The sequence below is a fragment of the Oryzias latipes genome, chromosome 11 (assembly GCF_002234675.1).
Source record: "Oryzias latipes chromosome 11, ASM223467v1".
Classification (NCBI taxonomy): Eukaryota; Metazoa; Chordata; class Actinopteri; order Beloniformes; family Adrianichthyidae; genus Oryzias; species Oryzias latipes.
In genome coordinates this window covers 24,979,201-25,002,694 of record NC_019869.2, presented here as the reverse complement: position 1 = coordinate 25,002,694, position 23,494 = coordinate 24,979,201, and the positions used below count along the sequence as shown (strand labels likewise).

Here is a 23,494-nt window from a genome sequence, read left to right as displayed (position 1 = left end):
AATGTCCACCTCAGTCTCAGACCTGCAGTGCTGCACTGGCATGGAGCTGCTCTGGCAGGGAGCTGCTCTGGCAGGGAGCTGCTCTGGCAGGGAGCTGCTCTGGCAGGGAGCTGCTCTGGCAGGGAGCTGCTCTGGCAGGGAGCTGCTCTGGCAGGGAGCTGCTCTGGGGTTTCTCCAAAGGTTTTGCTGTACTTTTTTTCTAGAGCAGCCGCCTCTGTTCCACCGTTGGATTGCCCTGTGGGCTGCAGGTTTATGTTTGAGGACACTCAAAATGCAGATGATGTGCAGGTTTAGCTCAACGGCACAGCGGCAGAGAGCAAACATCCTGCAGGCGTCTCAGGTGAAGAGCGTCTGCTTGTGCAGCACAGCTCCTCAAGGCTTCCTGTCTTCTTTCCAGGAAGTATCACATTTCCTGATCTATGGTTAGTTACAGTGAGGACTGGATCTGGATTTGTTTGAGCAGATTACATAACTCTGTTTGCTCTTCCAAACACGGAAAGCTGAACTGTATGGTTTATGCCACATTTGAGAAAATGGATACAACTGTTTCAGAAATCTGTCAGCTCCTCTGCAGAAAAACGATTTAATCTACAGCACCCTAAATTTTGTTTTTCCGTCTGAATCCATTTACGTTTTTTAAAATCTATGTCAGTCCATTTCTTTGCACATATAATTTAGAAACTATTTCAGTTTTGTTTTGTCATTTGAGATCAAAAAAGCAAAAATACTTTTAGTTATACGACGAAATAAAATGAAAAGAGACTGTAAAAAAATCATGAATGTAAAATCAGTTCTTTTATTTCTATTTATGAAAATTCCTTTCAAAGGTCGTGAGTCGTCTAAAAATTCTACTTTTCAATATAAACAATGTCAAAAGTGCTTTATTATTATTTCTGGCTTGATCTGATAACAAAGGCATAACTTTGCCCAAAAAGTCAGTTTGTTTGTTTTTATTCTTGTCAAGGAACTAAGACGTGGACACAAGATGCAGGACGACAGAAGTTGTGAAACACAAGGATTTTAATGCTGAGGAAGGCTCTGAGACTCGTACACTAGTAACAGTCATAAGAGAACGATCCGGTGATAAGTGAGGAGGAACACAAGGTATATACACACACACACACACACACACAACAGTGATTGGCAACAGGTGAGTAAACAGGTGCTGGCGATGAAGAAGTCAAGTCAACAGAAGCACAACAGAACACCGAACCGGAACCTAACAAAATAAAAGCCCCAACCCGGAAGTGAAGGTGAACCTAACCACCCTGGCCCCCGGTACCCGACAATTCTGGTTTTGAAAAGTTTGAATAGTTTAGGAAGTTTCTGTTCTGAAAAAAAAAAAGTCCAAAATAGTGTATTAGTTTATGCCATGAGGGAATATTGTTTAGAAACCTTTGATCTGCTTTCATGTAAAAATGATTTTCTTATTTTCTGATGTTTTAGGGATTTATTTGTCAGGATTCTTGTTATTTTTGCTAAATTTCAGATGAAACAAGAGTTTTATGGAAACAAATTAGCTTAGATAAAAACAAAACCCACAAACTGCAGTTTATAGAATCAAAGTGAATGAATTAGTGTAAAACCCTGTTACTGGAAGTGGGGTCCCATAAAGACCCTTCAGTCTTACCTGCCACCACCTGTAGGTGTCCTCAGAGAGGGCACTGCTGTCCCGGGTCATCAGAGGGAGTATGGACAGATTGAAGTGGTCAGCCAACCAAGCGTCCTCCCCCAAATCTGCCATGCACGAATCACATGCACAGATGTCTTTGGAGAAAAAACTTCCAGAAATGCGAGACGCATACTTGAGGAAATGAAAGGGGGGGTCCGTGAAGGTGTAACTGAACAGCAGAGTTGTGAAGGTAAGTATGCAGCAGAGGAGGAAAAAAGTCCAGAACTTATTCTGTGGGAGTGGAGACATCCTGTCCGGTCAAAAATCAGCTTCGTAGCTCAGCAGACAAACCCACCCCCCCTCATGGTCAGGAGAGTGGACGACGGGAATGAAGAAGCTCTGCTGAGAACATGCTGTCCTCACGCTTCCATGGAGCTCCTCAGTGAAAGCCAGTGTGTGCATTAATCCAGCTGCCTTCTGCTAGTCCTCTGATGTTGACTATGACAAGTCACTGACTGATAAGTCATCTGCTCTGCAATGATTCACCTGGAAGGCAAATAAAAAAGGATTTACATGTCACAAACATTAAGAGGTGAAAGATCCGGTTGACAGAGGGAGTTAACCATTTCAGGGTCACGCGTGATGACAGCGTTTCTACTGCTCAATTCAGCAAGACTTTATGGATCCCAGAGAGGAAACGACGGTTCAGCAGCAGCGAGTCACTGAAAAAAATGTCACAGAGTGCAAAAATAACCCTGCTAACTCATCAAACCCAAACATGTGCTTGTAGGTAGACGTTTTTTTTAATTCAGTCTGACTACTGCTGAGGCCAGAACAATGTTTGACACAAAACTCTGAGAATTTCACTTTCTTTTTTTCTTCCTTCCTTCTTCCTTTCAAGTTTTATTTATTTCCCTTTCATGAAGCATCTAAAATACAAAGACATGTACAGAATACGACATGGATTTTACTGTCAAACTGTAAACCTGCTCCAATCATTTCCGAATAACAGACTTCTTCTTCTTTCTCTTTCGGCTTTTCCCATCAGGGGTCGCCACAGCGAATCATCCTTTTCCACCTCACTCTATCATGGACATCTTCTACCCTAACATTAGCCAACTTCATGTCCTCTGTTAAGACATCCATGTATCTCCTCTTTGGCCGTCCTCTTGCCCTCCTGCCAGGCAGCTCCATCTCCAACATCCTTCTACCAATATATCCACTATCCCTCCTCTGGACATGTCCAAACCATCTCAGTCTGGCTTCTCTGACTTTGTCGCTGACACAGGCAACATGAACCGTCCCTCTGATGTACTCGTTCCTTATCCTGTCTAACCTGGTCACTCCTAAGGAGAACCTCAACATCTTCATCTCCGCTACCTCCATCTCAGCCTCTTGTCTCTGTCTCACTGCTACCGTCTCTAACCCATAGAGCAGAGCTGGTCTCACCACTGTCTTGTACACCTTTCCTTTGAGTCTTGCTGGCACTCTTCTGTCACACAACACTCCTGACACTTTCCTCCAACCGCTCCAACCTGCCTGCACTCGCCTCTTCACCTCTTTTCCACAATCCCCATCACACTGAACTGTTGACCCCAAGTACTTAAACTCCTGCACCTTCTTCACCTCAGCCCCCTGTAACCTAACGCTTCTACCTTGATCCCTCTCGTTCAGACACATGTATTCTGTCTTACTACGACTGACCTTCATACCTCTTCTTTCCAGAGCAAACCTCCACCTCTCTAGCTGTTCCTCCACCTGCTCTCTACTCTCACTGCAAATTACAATGTCATCCGCAAACATCATTGTCCAGGGAGATTCCTGTCTTACCTCGTCTGTCAGCCTGTCCATCAGCATAGCAAACAAAAAAGGACTCAAAGCTGATCCTTGGTGTAGTCCCACCTCCACCTTGAACTCCTCTGTCTGACCTACAGCACATCTCACCACCGTCATACTTCTCTCATACATGTCCTGAACTACTCTGACATACTTCTCTGCCACTCCAGACGACCTCATACAGTACCACAGCTCCTCCCTCGGCACCCTGTCATACGCCTTCTCTAAATCTACGAACACACAATGCAGCTCCTTCTGACCTTCTCTGTACTTTTCCATCAACATTCTCAAAGCAAAAATGGCATCAGTGGTGCTCTTACGGGGCATGAAACCACACTGCTGCTCACAAATCTCCACCTTCTTCCTAAGCCTGGCTTCCACTACTCTTTCCCACAGCTTCATTGTGTGGCTCATCAACTTTATTCCTCTATAGTTGCTGCAGTTCTGCGTGTCACCCTTGTTCTTAAAGATCGGGACCAGAACGCTTCTCCTCCATTCCTCAGGCATCTTCTCACTCTCTAAAATCCTATTGAACAACCTTGTTAGAAATTCCACTGCTGTCTCTCCTAGGCACTTCCATACCTCCACAGGTACGTCATCAGGACCAACGGCCTTTCCGCTCTTCATCCTTTTCAGAGCCTTCCTAACCTCATCCTTTCCAATCTCTGCTACTTCCTGCTCCACAACAACCACATCTTCCTCCCTTATTTCCCTGTCATTTTCCTCGTTCATCAGCTCCTCAAAATACTCCTTCCATCTTTTCTGTACACTCTCTTGGGTTGTTAGCAACTTTCCATCTCTGTCCTTAATCACCCTTATCTGTTGCACGTCCTTCCCATCTCTGTCTCTCTGTCTGGCTAGCCTGTACAAGTCCTTCTCTCCTTCCTTTGTGTCTAACCTGTCATATAGCTCATCGTAAGCTTTCTGTTTGGCCTTTGCCACCTCTCTCTTCACTCTACGCTGTGCTTCCTTGTACTCCTGTCTACCTTCCTCAGTCCTTTCTACATCCCACTTCCTTTTAGCCAACCTCTTCCTCTGGACGCATTCCTGTACTTCCTCATTCCACCACCAAGTCTCTTTACCGTCTTTCCTCTTTCCAGATGACACACCTAGCACCTTCCTACCTGTTTCCCTGATAATCTCTGCTGTAGTTTCCCAGTCCTCTGGAAGCTCATCCTGACCACCCAGGACCTGCCTCAACTTCTGCCTAAATTCCTCACAAGTTTCTTCATTCTGTAGCTTCCACCACTTGGTCTTCTTTTCTGTTTTCCCTCTCTTTTTCTTCCTGACCTCCAGAGTCATCTTACACACCACCATGCGGTGCTGTCTGGCTACACTCTCTCCTACCACCACTTTGCAGTCATTAACCTCTCTCAAATGACCTCTTCTACATAGGATGTAGTCCACCTGAGTACTCCTACCTCCACTTCTGTATGTCACTCTATGTTCCTCTCTCTTCTGGAAGTAAGTGTTGACTACAGCCATTTCCATCCTCTTCGCAAAGTCCACCACCATCTGTCCCTCCAGATTCCTTTCCTTCACACCAAACCTGCCCATCACCTCCTCATCACCTCTGTTGCCCTCACCAACATGCCCATTAAAGTCTGCTCCAATAACAACTCTCTCTCCTCTGGGAAAACTCTCTATGACCTCATCCAACTCACTCCAGAATCTCTCCTTCACTTCTAACTCACAGCCAACCTGTGGCGCATACCCACTGACTACATTCACCATCACCCCTTCAATTTCTAACTTTAGGCTCATCATCCTGTCTGAGACTCTTTTCACCTCTAGAACACTGTTCACAAACTCCCCCTTCAGAATCACTCCTACCCCGTTTCTCTTCCTATCAGCACCATGATAGAACAGTTTGTATCCTCCTCCAATACTACGTGCCTTGCTGCCCTTCCACCTTGTCTCCTGCACACACAGTACATCTACCTTCCTTCTCTCCATCATGTCTGCCAGCTCTCTGCCTTTCCCTGTCATTGTGCCAACGTTAAGAGTCCCTATTCTCAAACCTATGTTCCTGCCTTTTCCCTTCTCTCTCTGGCCACGGACCCTTCTGCCTCCCCTCTTTCTTCGACCAACAGTAGTCAAATTTCCACCGACACCCTGTAGGTAAACAGCATCGGTGGCGGTCGTTGTTAACCCGGGCCTCGACCGATCCGGTATGTCTAAAGTGTTGTGGATGATTCGCATGGTTATTTTGGCAATTTTTTACGCCGGATGCCCTTCCTGACGCAACCCTCTCTATTTATCCGGGCTTGGGACCGGCACAGAAGTTACTGGCTTGCAACCCCTGTGGCTAGATTATTTCCGAATAACAGACTTCATTTTCAGATATCTGCCATGCTAACTTCCAAAATAAGGGGCCACGATCCAATGCTTTCATGTGCCTGTCCCAAGTCTGGGTAAATGCAGAGGGTTGTTGTCAAAGAGGACATCGGATGTAAAACCAAAGTCAAGTCAATCCTGCAGATTGGAGAGGACTTTGATACCAAATCGGACGTAGATTGGCTTACAATTTGTATTCACAAATACAGGGTGAAAATTGGATTGTTGTTGGTGGAAGAATGAGAGGAGGAAGACGTGTTGCTAGACAGAGAGGAAGATTAGGAAAGACAGGAGTGAAGGACTTAGCTTAAAAAGCTTGAATGTAGAGACTTTGACAGGAAAACTAGAGATCTGTTTGACGTGATGGAAAGAAGAAAAGTGGATCTCCTGTGTGTTCAGGAGATCAGATGAACTTAGAGATTGGGAATAGCTTCAAGCAGTTTTCTCATGATGTGGATGGAAAGAGGAACAGAGGAGGATAAATCCTGAAGGAGGAGTTTGATGAGAATGTTCTGGAGGTGAGTCTGAAGCTGGAAGTTGAAGATGGGATATTGAATGTTGTCAGTGGTTATGACCCCCAGGATGGATGTGAAAAAAGGAAGAAGGAGAAATTCTGGAGGGATATGGATGAGGAGATCCAGGCTATCCTAAAAACAGAGGTGATGAGGAAGTGATGGGGAATATCCATGTTCAGGATCGGAATGCAGAAGGACAAACAATGTAATCTGAAAGAGGTCAAAGAGTGCAAAGTCATGTTTGGAAAGTCTGTAGCCAGACAGCATAGGATGGTGATGTGAGGATGACTCTGATGATGAAATGGATGAAGGGGATCAAGTGGTGGGACTAAATGGAAGCAGATGATTCCCGCTAACTTACAGCCCATTACAACCGCAAGCTAGCATTAGCTGAAAACTATAACATGCGTGGATCTTTTTGTCTGCCAGTGGATGTATTTGAATGGAGTGGAGCAGGGAGACTTTTGTTTCTGCGTCACCACTTAGAGCTTTTTCAAACAGCATGTTTTCATCTGCTCCTGATTTATCCCAGTTTTAATTCAGTAATACTCAGAAACACAGTTTTAATCAAAATTCTTTTATACGTGCCCTCAATCATCAGAAAAATGCTACAAGAACACGTTAAAACCCCCAAAAGCACCGTTTTCCTTGAAGTGGGTGTTTACGGACGGCTCACCTGTTGATTTCATTCCTGCTGTTGACGCAGAAACATCAGGTTCCAGGAGGGAGGTGGGAAGCAGACGGCTCAGGTAGACTCCTTTCCTGGAAATCTGTGTCATGGGCAGGAAACCTGGGAGAGCAGAAACAGCAAAGCTCCTGAAAGGTCTTGTTTTCACAACTGTTGGAGAAGGGTGGGTTGTTGTGTTAAGCAGCACAAAGACTGCAGCATCACATCTTTACTTTTGAAGGTCATCCTCTAAGCAGGATGTGCTGACAGGGAGCTGTTTCAGTCTGTAATGAAAGCTTGTTTTTCTCAACTGCTTCAAGTGTTCAGCAAGTGTTCAACACTTTAAAGATTTACAATCTAAACATGAGAAATGTGGCAATGCATGACCCCTGAAAGCACGCAGATCAGTAAGTGAGGGGTCATTTTACGGAAGTCAGAAAACTCAAAGCAGGTTTGTTTGAACCACTCACTAAAAAGCTTTTTCTTAAACAAAGCTCCTGACTTTTCGACTTCCCAATGTTACATGAACCAGAACAGAGCCTGAAGCTCCTCGTCACAGCCCAACTGTCTGTCAGAGAAGCGCCACAGCTCAAGAGATTACAGGTTAATCTGTAGAAGCAAATACAAGGCATTTTATTTTAAAAATTAAGCTGATTCTTTCAGGATTGGTGCCTTTAATTTGAAGGCAAGTCCAACGATCCGGGAAGGTCAGATTCCACAAACAAACAAACATCCAGACACCAGTGGCATCATGAGAGCTCCTTATATGCCTGTAATACAATTAACTTCACTGAATAAAGACTCACACCAGCCTGTAACAACCCCCCCAAACACCAAAACAAGAGACCTTCAGTTCAAAAACAGGCCTCTTAGAAATAAGTCAAAAATTGTTAACCCATTGGCAGAATTTCTAAAAATAAGCAAAAAAAAAAAAGAAAAAAAATCTGCCAATAGTGTAAAAAAAAAAGTCTAACCAAGAATTCTCACTTTAAGAAAAAGATTGTCACAAAGACATGTGTTCTCAAACTAGGATTATTTTGTTACGGAAAATCTTTCTTGATAAGATTATCTTTCTTGCAAGACTGAAATTCAGACAGTCTTGTTGAAACAAGTCTTTTTACTTTAAGATTCTGTTTTTGCAGTGTTCCTCAAACGCGTAGCATCAGAAGACACGCTGACATGTAATGTGTTTGGTTTCTGCGGTCACCGAATTCAGTGGTTGTGTCCACACATGGACTCTGTAGACCCATGTGATGCTGTGCCAGCTTGGGAAAAATCAAACAGCAGCCTCTCTTCATTCTGCACCATCCTCACACCGACATTTCTTAACTGTGACTGAAGCTTTCTAATAACAGCAGAGAACAATGAAAGGGATCTTTTCCAGAAGGTCCACCTCAGCAGACCACAGCAGGAACCTGATGTAGATTCCACAGACAGTAACACCTCACTGTGGGACAGATCCAGCTTAAGGACAGCAGCCATCTCTCACTTTTGACTTTCAGGGGGGAAAAAGCAGATTAGATTTGTGACAAAAATGTAAGAGAAGCTCTACTATCATCAGAATCCAGAGTCTGAAGCTGCAGAAGCTGCTGTCTGCTCAACAACATCACACAGAGAAAATGAAAAAGATTTTCCCTGTGATGGGATCACATCTATGATCCTAAAAACTCACATCAGTGAGGAGAATTTCATTTGAATGGATGTTGTCTCTCAGCATAGCGTTTCATTTGAATAAGAAAGTTATTTTCCTGCTGAAGCATAAAAAGATTTCCACAGACTCAGAGGAATTGAGAAAGGTGAGTCAAGACTTCTGACAGGATCTGAATAAATGAGGGATTTTCAGGGACTTCTGTGGGATTCTGGGGAAGAACAGAGAAGACAGAGGCTGTTGTGTTAGGTGTGTGTGTGTGTGTGGGGGGGGGGGGGGGGGGCTGCTGGTGGATAAAATAAAATAAAAATCATCTTAAAAAACGTCTAGAAACATGAGCCTAGCAGGACTTAAAACTCAACCATGAATGGTTATAAAGGAGGCATGATGCAGGGCACCAGCGCTGCAGGTCGACAAGCTCAACCAGCATGGGGCCCCGGTGCAGAGTTACCACCAAAAATAGTGTCAGAGACCGAACTTTGACAGAACTGAAACCTGAATCATTTTTCTGCTGAAGGAAAAACGAAGCAAGCATTTTCTTTTTTAACAAGATACTAAAGAGGAGCTTTATGATGAGAAATGTGTGCTGACAGATTTTTGCTATTGTCGGGTTACCTTTAATTTCAGAATAATGAATTCTAGTCAGATGGCCCCTAGAAATGTGTGGGACAAACATCCACATGTGCGACTGCACTACTTTTGAGTAGATGGGATATGTTTGAACAAATGCCACGCATGCAGCATGTATGTGCTTAGCTACCATACATGCACCCACCATGTATGCGTTTAGCTGCTATGCATGCATGCAGTTGCCATGTGGTGTTTTAAACAAACCCTGTGGCTCCTTTGAGGAAAGCTCTGTGTCAGTGGACTTGTGTAAATTGTGGCGATATTGCATCACTGCCTCCAAGGTTTTCCATCTGTTTTCATTCGAGTTTGCAGCCTTGATGTCCCTGCAGGATGTTTACTGTACTGTTAATAACGTAAGTTGACTTATTTCCCCTGCAGACCTCATTTTAGTTTAAAATGACACTTTCCACTTATTCAGACGTCCCCTTATCGACTGACTACTGCAGGCTCTCATTCGTCACGTCCTTCTGTTGCTCGGCTGTTGTTTCCTGTGAGAAAAGCTCCTTCACCTCAGGCCGCTGTCACTGAGGACAAACGTAGCTTTGTATTTTCAGGTAAAACCTTGAATTCCCCTTCAGCTCTAAGTTTAAAACAAAAAATACCTCAGGACAGATTTTTACCCCAACCAAATGATTTGACTCTTTAACGCAGGGATGCAAACCCTGTTCCTCCAGATCTACCACCATGCATGCTTTCCAACTGCACACACATTGTTTTTTTACTGGTTACCTGCTCCAGGTGTTTCTACATTCTGGCCCCTGATCCAGGAAATCCGCAGCAGGAAGTACAGGAACAGCTGAAAAACAGGCAGGACGGTAGATTTGGCGATATAGGATGTGCGGCCCTGCTTTTAAATCCTCTCCGACCGGTCAAACTAGCACTCAGCAAAAGGCACTCTTCAACCAGTTTTTTCCATTTTAGCTCTTTTCTGTTTTGTGATCTGCAGCAGCAGCCAGTGAAGTACATGACCTCTTCTTCTATCCAGTAACACTTTTCTAGGTTGTGCAGGGGGATGCTGAAATAAGCTCTGCCCTCCTGGCTTTGATGGTTCCTTGTGTCTACAAAAAAATAGCTAAAAGGTAAATTTACAGAAGACAGGAATACCCTTAAAACCCGCCTTTTGTTTCTCTGAAAGAGTTGCTGAAGCATCCTCTGTCTGTATATGTCACGATGACTTTGTTTGTTGACAGATCTCTCTTCTTGGGAGACAGGATGTCAAACATTCTTCAGTTTTGATTCTGTGAAGCTCATGAGGCCTTAATTTGAATGACATCCCATAATAATTGCTAAGATGTAATGAGACCAGTCAGTGTTACAATCCAAAACGTTTTCTTTTTAAATCAATAAGGAAAGATGTTAAGGAGAGACGTGAGGGTGATCACTCAGTCCAACTAAAGCCCACGTGCACGTTCTGCGTGCACATCTCCAGTTAGTGTGCCTGTGAGTGTGGAGGTGCTGATACAGCTGCGTTTCTGTCAATAAAGTCTACGGACTCTCCGTCAGCTGCACAAACAAACATCTGAAGGGGTTTCTCCAAATGCTGCATGTCTGTGTGCAGCCTGAGATCACTTTGAAAGGCAGAGATGATTTCCCAGAATGCACCAGAACCCACAGAAACTACTGTGGATTCAGGGGGATCATTGGAACAAACTCCGAGGCTTTATCAGCAGCCCGATCGTCTGCTGCACAGACGTTCTCTGCTCGACTGCATGTTTAAGTGTCAGCCTGAGCGGTTCAGGGGGGTGTTCACGGATGCAGGTTATGCTAGCTCCCACGGTAAGTTTGAGGCTAAGGAAGTTCATGACCTCAGCTTTCGGTTCCAGAAATGGAGGTATGTTTTAGGATATGTCAAGTTGCCATAGCAACTCATGCTTTGAACATAACCTGGTCTGGAGCAGGTTTAGTTGAAGGTTAGTTTGTTTTCAGAGAGGTGAAGCAGCATGGCGTGTCCATTTGAAGATGATTTAGTGGATGAAGAAGCTCAGATAATACTTTTTCCACCATGAGAGGGTGATAAGACCACATATGGATGTTGGAAAGATAAACTTTTTTACTTTGATCTAACACCTCCCTGTGTAACTGGACTCAACACCTCCCTGTGTAACTGGCTGCTGGACTTTCTGACAGGGAGACCACAGGCAGTCCGTGTCGGCAACAACACCTCCAGCACCATCACAATTAACACAGGGGTCCCCCAAGGATGTGTGCTGAGCCCCCTCCTCTTCACTCTGCTGACTCACGACTGCACCCCAACATCAAGCTCCAACCTCTTCATCAAGTTTGTGGATGACACAACAGTGGTGGGTCTCATCAACAACAACGACGAGACCCCCTACAGGAGTGAGGTGAGCAGGCTGGCTCTGTGGTGCAAAGACAACAATCTCCACCTGAATGTGGAGAAGACAAAGGAGATGGTTGTGGACTTCAGGAGAACTCACACCCAGCATGCTCCACTGATCGTCAATGGTGCTGCTGTGGAAAGGGTGAGCTGCACCAAGTTCCTGACGACCTGTCTGGGAACCACAACACTACATCACTGGCCAAAAAATCCCAACAACGCCTGTACTTCCTCCGCAAACTGAAGAGGGCCAGAGCTCCTCCCCCCATCATGCAGACCTTTTACAGGGGGGCCATCGAGAGCATCCTGACCAGCTGCATCACCGTGTGGTACGGAGCCTGCAACGCGTCCTGCCGGAAGACTCTGCAGCACATTGTGAAAACAGCTGAGAAGATCGTTGGTGTCCCTCTTACTGGCCTCTCGGACATTTACCGCTCCCGCCTCACCCGAAAAGCCATCAGGATTGCAAGGGACCCCTCACACCCATCCCAGAGACACTTGAACCTGCTGCCATCTGGGAGGAGGCTGCAAAGTCTGCAGGCCAGAACCAGCAGACTCAAGGACAGTTTCCTCCATCAGGCAATAAGGACACTCATCTCCCTCCCTGCCCTCCCCCCCCCGGGCCCCTCCACTCCATCCTACAAGCTCTCATTGAAAACTTCACACCATTTCCGAACATCATCATCACCAAAGACTGCCATCACCCACTCATCCACTTACTGTTCTCAGCACTGACGTCACTTTAAACTGCCACTTTAACCATGCCACTGTTCTTTAGCACTGTTTAGACTACTCTTATTCCTCCTACTATTACTGTCTTTTTATCTATTTTTAAGTCGTTTATTTATTATTTTATATGCTGCTTGCACTGTGGGGTGAGAGGAAAGCAATTTCATCTGTGCTGTATGTCTTATGGATGCAGCATACTTGACAATAAAGCTGACTTTGACTTTAATTATTTGCTTCAGTTAAGATAAATCTTTTTTTTTGTTAAGTCAGCTTAAAAATAACACGTAGTTTTCAGACAGTTATTTTACTTTCATTCAAATTAATTCAATTAAGTAGGTTTAACTTTGGTGCTGCTGTTAGATCGGCACCGAAAGGGATTGTGGGATACCATTCCCTTTGCCTGTCTGGACGGATTTGGGTTAAAGTGTGGGTTTTTACCAAATGTGTTTAGTTGTTTAGCTGTTTTACTGTGTTTTGCCGTTTTTTGCCGAGTTATTTTGTCCTCCAATGCTTAACTCTGTGAGAGGAAGTGAGAGGAAGGGAGAGGATGATGAGTTTATATAGCACCCCTACCATTGGATGCCATAATGATAATGTTGAAAAATTGGTTAATAAAAACCTGCTAACTTTGGAATTTTGATCGTTTGCTTTTTATTGTTATACAAATGTGTATATCTGCCGGCTCAAACTCAGACATATGAAAGTTCAAGAATTAAAATAAATCAAGATGGGAAAAATATTAATTGAATTGGAGTAATATGACATTTAGTTAGATAAATATGTAAATTTGAGTTGTATAAACAATTATTGAGTTTTATAGACGTAAGAAATTAGGTTGAATAAATTTAACTCAATTACTTGTTACCAATAGAAGTAATTCATTCAAGTTGGCAAAATTGGATAATTTCTATATATATATATATATATATATATATATATATATATATATATATATATATATGCGTCACAAGGAAAATAGAAATGAGATTGAAACCCTTAAGTTTACTTTGTCCGTTCTTTTTCTCCAAGCAGAAACTCTTTCTTTTGCTGATGATGCAGTCGTATTACTTTTTTGATGGGCGTATAATCTTCATACACCGTCATTAAAATCTCAGACTCCGTCTCAGTCACTGAAGTACAGCGCTCTCTTTTGTTCTCCACGCGTTTCCATGGTGACTCCGGTCTCCGGAAATCGGCGATCCATTGAGAATGTCTTTATGTACCTGCCGTGTACGTGCATTAACCCAGGGTTAACAAGTCGAGCGTAATTACGCTAACTCATATCTGGTCTTTTCGAATCAACACACCCAGAATAAGCAAGTTCAGGTGAATTTCAGCCAGAGTTCAGGGTTAAAGTCAGGCTAGTTTAAACATGCTTCCTGGAATACCCCCCAGGTGCAGCAGGGCTTCCATACAAAAAACAAGCATCTACTCATTTCAGAAAGACACCAAAATTACAGTTACAGCAGTTTGAAACAAAAACATGAAAACAACTTATTTTTCATCTTTCAATAAAGCATTTAAATAAAAATATACTGATAATGCAGCACATAATTTAACTATAAAGGCACAAAACATTTCTGACCAAAAAAAAAACAACACAAAAATTGTTTGGTTTTAATTCTAATTGAAAGAAACAGGATAACTGTCACTGGGAGGGATGAGGGAAGGACCCAGGCGCAGAGAGGAGGAGGAAGAGGAGGCAGAGGGTTCCAGGGAAAACAGGAACTTTAATAAACTAAACTAAACTAAACTAAACTAAACCAAAAACCACTGCAACAGGCAGGCAACTTGAAACACTAGAATTACAAAACACAGAACCTACAGAGCAGCACAGGAGGAAGGGAATGACTAGACATACAGGACTGACGAGACACAGGTGAACACAATCAGGACAGATGGGGAAAAGGTAGACTCGAAACCAACACAAAACAGGACATCCTACAAAATAAACCAGGGAAACCACTCAAACCAAGACAAAAGCAAAGAAACTAGAACAGTGACCAAAAAGATCTAATTTCCTTTTTTATTAAGGCAGAATGTGAATCTCTGCCTTCATACATATTATTACGGTTCAAAATAAAAGTACAGACCCTATTCAAAAAATGAAAATATCATGGAAAAGTGTATTTATTTCCATAATTCTATTCGAAAAATTAAATTTTCATTAATTTAGGACCCACTCTTTGATTGATTTTAAGTACTTATTTATTTATTTTTACATAAATTGGGGTTCCAGCTCATAAAACCCATAAAAAGCAAGTGTTTAGACATCTTCTTTGCTAAAAGTCTAAATATACGTCTTTTACTGCACGTCTGGAGAAAAGTAGAAAACTTTCATGAAACCTGAGTGAAAACCTGAATTTGAACCCAGGATTCAGATTTCAGAAGCTTCTTGCTGTCAGACACCAGTGCAGACCACAACCCTCCTGCCCCAACCCACCAACGCACACACCTAGATTTAGGATCAGCCAGAAACCATCCAAAGACGAAACAATGGGACTGAAGGAGTAACAGCACTATTCCTGCAGAGAACCAACTCCAGCTACGATCCTCCCAGAGCTTCACGCCAAGCAGATGTTTGGTAATTATAGATGACATGCTGACTTTTAACAGCTGATAAGATTTCCATGCTCTGAACTTATGCTGAGTTTGATTAGAAAGTTTTATGAACATTTAAAAGTCCATCTTATGACAAAATAAAGTTATATCATCAAATACATGGAACAAATAAAGATGTTTGCACACATCTAGTAGGGGCTGCAGTGGAGCCGGTCAGTTTCTGCATGCAGTCACGTTTGTTACGGTTAGACGGTAAAAAAGCTTGGAATATTGATGCGTGTTGTCAGGCTCATTCTGTGCCCAAGACGTCTCTCCCATTAATCTTTTACAGAGGCGGGAATGTGGGACAGCTCTGATGGAATGAAATGGGAAGGCTATTTGCCATGACTGAATGCCACGATCCCAGGGAATTTCTTTTTCCTAATTGCATATCTCTATTTTTAATTAGGCCATTTTCAGAGCACTGATAGCCGGCTGCAGTCTGGCTGAGAATGTCAAGCAGCATCAGAGCTCCAGCGTTTCATCTGTCAGCTTCCCCAGACTGCATCACTGCTGTTCTGCACCAAAGGTGTGGAAAGCTTGCAGTCAGTCCATCTGCATTCTGTCACCATGAAATGTCCGGGTACAAAGGCCAAAGCTCTTCATTTGAGTGTCACACAAACCAAACGGGAAACATTTTTGTGGAGGAGAAGAAACGAGGCGTGAAAGCAGTTTAGAGAGAGAGGCGGCACGTTCTCTGCAGGCTGCAATAATCCCTGAGAATTTCAGAGATTTGCCACGACACCATAAAGCATGTTTCTCACACCCGGCCTCTGGCTGCACTAAGTCCAATTCAGCGGTCGGTTATCAGGTGGGGTGTAGCTGCACTGCAACAAGTTTTTAATCTGATCTATGTGCAGGTATGCAGTTCTACTCGTTTCATTTCTTCATGCATAAACCAGAGGTCCTCTTCACTCTGTTTGTACATGTTCATGTCTAGGCTGCAGGCGCCAAGCACAATGAAAATCTAAAATTCTTATCGTTTGTTTAAAATGTAAACAAATGTGTGGCTACACTCTGAACAGAGACAGCACCTTGTTAGATTATTTGGTTAGATCAGTTCCGTTGAGGGACCACACTGCATTTCCATTTAAGCTTCATTTCCACGGAGCGGTCCGGTCCAGAATTTTTTTACATTTTCATTATAAAATGGACCAATTAAGCCTGAAGCGGGCTCATTTTGTCTCTCATAGTTGGGGCCCCCATTGGTTGTCGGTCCAAAGAAAAATGGAATGGACCGGTTAAGGCGGAGCTACTGTCACACGATAAAACACAAATGGAGGTGGACTGTTGCAACAATAGAAAGAGCCAGACCGGTTTCAACGTTTTTGGCTGTATTCCTCTTAAACACCCACAATCTTCTCACAAACATTTAATTCTTTGTAGATACAAAGTACCAAAAGCCAAGTGGAAAAAAAAGCTGCAGGATGACCTCCATTGTTGTTGTCCATAGCTTAACTTTTGCTTAACTAAATGCACACAACCTGTTTCACAAATACACATGCTCTGATTCACAACTGTTATTTTATGCAAACGTCCAATATAAATTTGGAAATGCACACATTATGTTTCACAAAACGCACACCCTGAGTTTCACAAACACACAGGTTGTGTTTCACACATGCACACTGAATGTTTCACACATGCACAATAAGTGTTTCTCACAAATGTGCATGCTGTGTTACACAAAAACATAATAGATTTTTCAGATATTCACAATACATTTTTCAGAAATGCAGAATAGATGCTTCACAAACATCATTTTTAAGTACACTTGTAACATGAACTCACACTTTGTGGATATTCTAGAATGTGCATTCACAAACCTGCTCTCATTTGTGAATCTCCCCACATTTGTGAGAGATTTCTCTGCGGTGAATATTGAGACTCCCTTCACGCTGCAGGTCAACTAATGCCACCATTGGCCAATGAATCTGTCAATCAAACTCATCACCAAAGCAGGCCTGCTCGCTTTCAGCCAATCAAATGGACCCTTAGACTTTCTCCAGCTTCCACACAGGTGACAGAAAGCCCCGCCCATCTTTGATTCTGTACCGGGTAGAGGGACCGGTCGGTGTTAGCGTGTTAGCTTTAGCATGGCTCCTGTAGGTTTATTGCCATCGGTCTTCAAAAATTACTGGCTTGTGCAACTTTCCAGTGGAATTGGAAGCAAGACAACAGTTGTTGAATGCATTTGGCATTGAATCCAGTGAACTGTGTCGTGCTGATGGGATTTGCAATGAATTTTTCACTCAAAATAGTTTGCTAGTCTTATTATCTGTGAAACTAGCAACCTTTTAGCACTCAGACACCGAGTCTCTTCGGTCTGGATCATGAGAAGGTGGAGGAGAAAAATCTTCAACTTCCACAGAAAGTTCTGCAGAGAAACTGGCATCACTTTGTACCACTGTCCATATTAAAGACGCAGCATGACTACATTACCTCAAGCCAACCTCACTGTCAATTACAGATCAATACCCCCCCTCCTCTTTTTTTCCCCATTCTTCAAATCTGGGCTGAGAGTGGAGTCGAATCAGCCTCCAACTGTCCTGTTGCGTTATCCCTAAAGTTAGAACAGAGTTATAATACTGACTTTAATCATAGTGGATGATTTGATTTTGTTACTCCTAACTAAGGGACTTTGCATTTCCTGGAATTTAAAACTTTTCCGCCATGCTTGTGTGCCGTGCACCTTCAGTTCTGACATCAGTGTGAAAGCTGGAGAAAGTCTAAGGGGCCATTCGATTGGCTGATAGCGAGCAGGCCTGCTTTGGTGATGAGTTTGATTGACAGATTCATTGGCCAATGGTGGCATTAGTTGACCTGCAACGTGAAGGGAGTCTCAATATTCACCGCAGAGAAATCTCTAAAGAAATGTGGGGAGATTCACAAATGAGAGCAGGTTTGTGAATACACATTCTAAAATTCACACGATCTTTGAGTTCATGTTACAAGTGTACCTAAAAATTATGTTTGTGAAGCATCTATTCTGCATTTCTGAAAAATGCATTGTGTTTTTGGGAAACACAATGTGCACATTTGTGAGAAACACTTATTGTGCATGTGTGAAACATTTAGTGTGCATGCGTGAAACACAACGTGTGTGTTTGTGAAACACAGGGTGTGCATTTCCAAATTAATATTGCACGTTCCCGTACAATAACAGTTGTGAATCAGAGCGTGTGTATTTGTGAAACAGGTTGTGTGCATTTCTGATTATTGAGACTGAATTAACGCCATACAAACGCAATCTGTCTACACTACGCATGTGCCGGGATGGTCCAAATTTGAGCGGAATCCTTCATCAGAATTGCCTGGACCATTCTAAGCCTGACCAGAGTGGGCCCAACCTGGCCGCTCAGTGGAAACGGGGCATTAGTTCAATTTAGGGACCATGGACCAGTTCCATTTAGTTACCATGGACCAGTTCCATTTAGGGACCATGGACCAGTTCCATTTAGTTACCATGGACCAGTTCCATTTAGTTACCATGGACCAGTTCCATTTAGGGACCATGGACCAGTTCTGTTTAGGGACCATGGACCAGTTCCATTTAGGGACCATGGACCAGTTCCATTTAGTTACCATGGACCAGTTCCATTTAGGGACCATGGACCAGTTCCATTTAGGGACCATGGACCAGTTCCATTTAGGGACCATGGACCAGTTCTGTTTAGGAACCGTCCTCATGTTGTGCTGGAAACAGTTTAGATTTAAGGAGTGTTTAAAACGTCTTTTTAGTAAAGTGTTCTTTAGTGTTAATGGTCTAAAATGGTCATCCACTCAGATAAAAGTTAATTTAACGTTTGCAGCGCCTGCAGGATTCTCCTGTGAGGATTGTGAGCTTTGGTTTGGCTTTTGTTACTTTTGTTATGGTTTTTGGTCATGATTTGTTTTGACTTGTCCCTCAGTCACACCAGTTTCAGGTTTGTCCTGATTCAAAGCTGTCTTTATTTCCTTGATTACGGTCAGTCTATTTAAGTGTCTGGTTTTCAGCCCTTCCTCGTCAGGCCATCTGCTCTACTCTGTTGTGTCACCCTTTTTGTTTTTCCATGGCTTTTACCATGTTCTGGTTAATTTCTTCATGTTTTTCTGTCGCCAAGCTGGGTCTCCTGCAATTTGGGTGCTACACCATCAGTTCCTGACATCTCACATGAACCTAACTGTAAATGAGGTTTATAAATGTGAAAATATAATTATCTGGTAACTTCAACCCCTATAATCTATATCACTAGAGTTTATGGACAGATAGATGAGATTTATGTGTCTGCTGGTGTGTGGCTTAATCTGCAGTTTAAAGGAGGACATTGTACGGATGATGAAAGATAAAAGGTCTTTATGATCTAGAATACTAATTACTCTTAAAATAAAGCCCGCAGAAATTCATTTCCTTCCATCAAAGGACATAAAACATTTGAGGACTTTTTTGAATTGCATTTGCCCACATGCTGGGAGCGGATGGACCTTTGTGTGGGATTAAGACGGGCTGCTGAATAAACTGCAGCCCCTCAGGAGGAAAAGCAGCTCTGCTCTGTCTAATCTATTTCTACACAGTTATCAGACCATTGCAGGTGGCTAATAATTTGAAGTCATGTCTGGAGCAGTTGGGACAGGTGATGCCAGGTGGAGTGTTAGATGGAGGCTCAGCACTGGAGGTGAATTCAGAATAAATTCAGCTAATATTGAAACAGGGAAAAATCCACTATCTGGAAATACTTTTGTATTTGGCTGGAAATATTTATGTTTGACTTTTCCAACTGGGAAATTAAACATAATTCAAAGGTGGTTTGGCAGCTTGAAACAGAAGGAAATCTGTGAAATGCATTTTGTATTCAAAGAACTCGCGGAACTTTGTTGAACAAGAAAACTGTGACATTCTGCAGAGTTAAATATAAACATTGACAAATAGCATGTTAAAAAATGATTATGAACGTTTAGATAAAATATAAGAAATGATATGTTTACGACAAATGTCATTTTTAGAAACCTATTTAGACTGATGTGTTTGTAAGACAAGAATTCTTCTGTAAACTCATCTTTTTATTTTTGAATAGATAACTAGCAATTCTTCTAAAAAGAACTTCCTGATCTTGGGGGTAGGGTAAGTGCTGGATTGTCAACCATTAAATGAGGGGAAGTGTTGGGGAGGGGCTGGGGGGGATTTGCAGAAATGAGTGAAGTAAATTTAACTAACAAGGGGTTAACCTGATTTGGACCATTGATTGTATATGAGAACTGGACTGAGTGGCCCCTCCCCCTCATAGACTTCTATAAAGCAATAAACAGCGGTTACTCATTTATTCTATTGGTCAGAATAACTAACCATTCTTATTGTGATACTGTCTTTACCGTGTGCTTTATAATCCTATTTTTTCCTAATATTGTTCTTTTTGCAAGATGTGCAAGTTATAAACTGACCAATGAGATGTCTCAGGAAAAGTAGGTGGCCCCCCCACGTTTGGTTGACAGATTTCGAGTAGCCCGCTTTCTAGTGGAAGGGGTATTGCCTTCTAACAAGCTCACTCCCTAATTGTTGCCATAGAAATGTTGACTCTGACTGTTAATTCAGACCGACTCGACCAATCACTGCTTACTAATGTCGTCTGGCTCCAACATGGTTGCTGGCGTTTGTATCACAAGAGAATTGCGACTGACTTGACTTTGTTTAGTTGGAACTGGAATAAGTAATTTTATGGGTGACATTACACTCGCTCAGTCCAGTTCCCGTATACAGTCAATGATCAGGACTTTGACTGAAATGTTTTTATTGCATGATTATGTTCTGATCAGCTTAAGTAAACAGAACAACATTTCTAAAATCAAAATGTTTTATTCTATAAACAGAAAAATGTAATCCTTTCAACCCATAAAAAGACTGTTGACTGAACACTTTTCTGCAAACATAAGAATAAAGTTTATAAAGGAATTGGACTGAAACCTTTGAAGTACAGATTCATGACACATTCCATGGAAATGAATGAAGAAAGAACGATTTTTTCAGTGTCGCTTTTTATTCTTAATAAATGTGTTTTCAGACGCCACTACCTGAGATTATTCTCATGTCTACAAAAGGTTTTCACTATTTACAACAAATAAAACATGGTATTGTCAAACTATTTACAACAATGATCTTAAAAATGTCAACAAAAAGGCTGTAAGAGTCTGAATGCTGCTAAAACAGAGAGCCCAGTTACATTTTAGGCCTCTGACCTGCTGAAGCTTCAGTCTGCTCCAAGAACAACCTTATGCACCCACAGCAGCACGCAACATTTTACATCAAACTCTTAGTGCAGCATCTGTGTGCCATCTGTCCAAGAGATCTTCTGCATATGTGCCTGTCTGTTCTTTGACAGTAAATATTCTTTATAATCATATAATACTGGGCACAGGATGTTTCTTTTTTACAAAGTCCATTAAGAGTGTCGGATGCATGAAATATTTGTCAATCCTGTTCTTGTTTGTTATTGGTGAAGTTTGTCAAAATGATCAGGTATTCTTTGACGACCACAGGCCCTGCTTCCTGTTTGTCAGTGGAATCGTGACAACATTGACCTTTCTGATCAGAGGCATGCAGAAATGCAGAACTATAATGAAAGCTTCCATTATGTTCTGCTGATGATGCATTCAGTGACACTGGGCCTTTAGCCAGGAAACACTTTTGCAATTATATTACCTGTTCTGGTTGGTAGTCTAAACTGGGACTCTGTAACCGTAAATCTCCATCCATTCTTTTTCAACACCTGCTTCAGGATTGCTGGACCCTGGATGCTGGACCCCACCCAGATATAATCGGGTAAAGGTGGAGAACACCCTGGAGAGTTTGCCAGTCCAGCACAGGTCTACACACTCACAATCACACCTAGAGAGCAATCTAGAGTCACCAATGGGGCATAAAAGTATTAAGTCAGCCACCAACTGTGCAAGTTCTCCCACTTAAAAAGATAAGGAATGCCTGTAATTTATTAAACCTAAACTAATTCAAAATCTGACCATACATGGCCCCATTCATTCTTTCTTTTACACCGATCAGTCGTCCTGGTCTCTTTCCTGAAAAACAGCCCCAAAGCATGATGTTACAGGTCCTTGATAGCTGGAAGTCTTGCTTGTTTGTTATTGACCAAATATTTTTTCCTCCATCATTTATAAATAATTTCTCAAAAATTAGACAATGTGATCTTCGGTTTTTTTCCCCTCATTTTGTCTCTCATAGTTGAGGTATTTCTATGATGAAAATGACAGACCTCTCTCATCTTTCTCAACTGTATGAAGCATGTTTTTAAGTCTATGGGAGGATGAAGAGCAAAACATACAAACTCCACGCAAAGAAGACCAGCCGGGATTTAAACCAGGGCCTTCTTCCTGTGAGGTGAAGGTGCTAACCACTACACCCCCATGCAGCCTCTTCCAGACACAATAGAGTGGAAAGGACACAAGGACACAGGTCCAACCTCCAAGGCCCATCAACCATCTGAAACTCCATCTGACGAAGCCACTGGAGAATCATTATGTGTGAAATCAACTTCTGAGTCCAGCTGCCCTAAAGAACAGAAACCTGCTGCAGGTAGTTACTGTCAAAACCATAAATATTTGGACAGAGACACATTCTTTCTAATTTTGTTTCTGTACATTACCACAGTGAATTTTAAATAAAACAACTCAGGGGCCATTGAAGTGCAGACTTTCAGCTTTTATTCCATGGGTTGGACAAAAATATTGGATAAAAATGTGAAAAACTAAAACATTTTTTAAACACAATCACTTCATTTCATGGGCTCATAAGTAATTGGTCAAATGACTTCCATGCTATTGCATGGGCAGGTGTGGGCAATTCCTTTGTTATGTCATTATGAGTGAAGCAGATAAAAGGCCTGGAGTTGATTAGAGGACTCGTGCTGCATTTTAAAGATTTAGCTGTGAACAGACAACATGCAGTCAAAGGAGCTCTCCATGCAGGTGAAAGGAGCCATCATTAAGCTGAGAAAACAGAAAAAAACATGCCAGAAATTGCTACAGTATTAGGAGTGGCAACATCAACAGTGTGGTACATCCTGAGAAAGAAAAAGAAAGAACTGGTGAAGTCAGCAACGCAAAAAGACCTGGACATCCACGGAAGACAACAGTGGTGGATGATGGCAGAATCCTTTCCATGGTGAAGAGGAACCTGTTCACAACAGCCAACCAAGTGAACAACAGTCTCCAGGAGGTAGGCGGATCAATATCCAAGTCTACCATAAAAAGAAGACTGCATGAAAGTAGATCCAGAGGGAACACTGCAAGATACAAGCCACTCAGAAGCCTCAAGAATAGGAAGGTAGATTGGACTTTGCTAAAAAGCATCTAAAAAAAGCCAGCACAGTTCTGGAAAAAAATTCTTTGGAAGATGAAACCAAAATCAACCTTTACCAGAATGATGGCAAGAGAAAAGTATGGAGAAGGCGTGGAGAAGCTCCTGATCCAGAGCACACTACATCATCAGTAAAACACGGTGGAGGCAGTGTGATGGTCTAGGTGTGCATGGCTGCTAGTTGCACTGGGACACTTGTCACGGTGCCTGGCAGTCTCCTCCCCCCTCCAGCTCTGC

The 23,494-nt window shown here is 42.6% G+C and overlaps 1 protein-coding gene across 2 annotated transcripts in view; it reads right to left on the bottom strand.

Annotated features, from left to right (window-relative positions):
* The window catches only part of st3gal1 (ST3 beta-galactoside alpha-2,3-sialyltransferase 1), a 71,170-nt gene that overhangs the window by 19,077 nt on the left and 28,599 nt on the right, over positions 1–23,494 (bottom strand). The window contains exons 2-3 of one of the 2 annotated variants that reach the window (XM_011480963.3): positions 6,977–7,090; positions 1,631–2,158 (exon numbers count right to left, since the gene is read on the bottom strand). In XM_011480963.3, the coding sequence (XP_011479265.1) occupies positions 1,631–1,921 (291 nt within the window). In that variant the 5' untranslated portion in view covers positions 1,922–2,158; positions 6,977–7,090. 2 annotated transcript variants of the gene reach the window in all.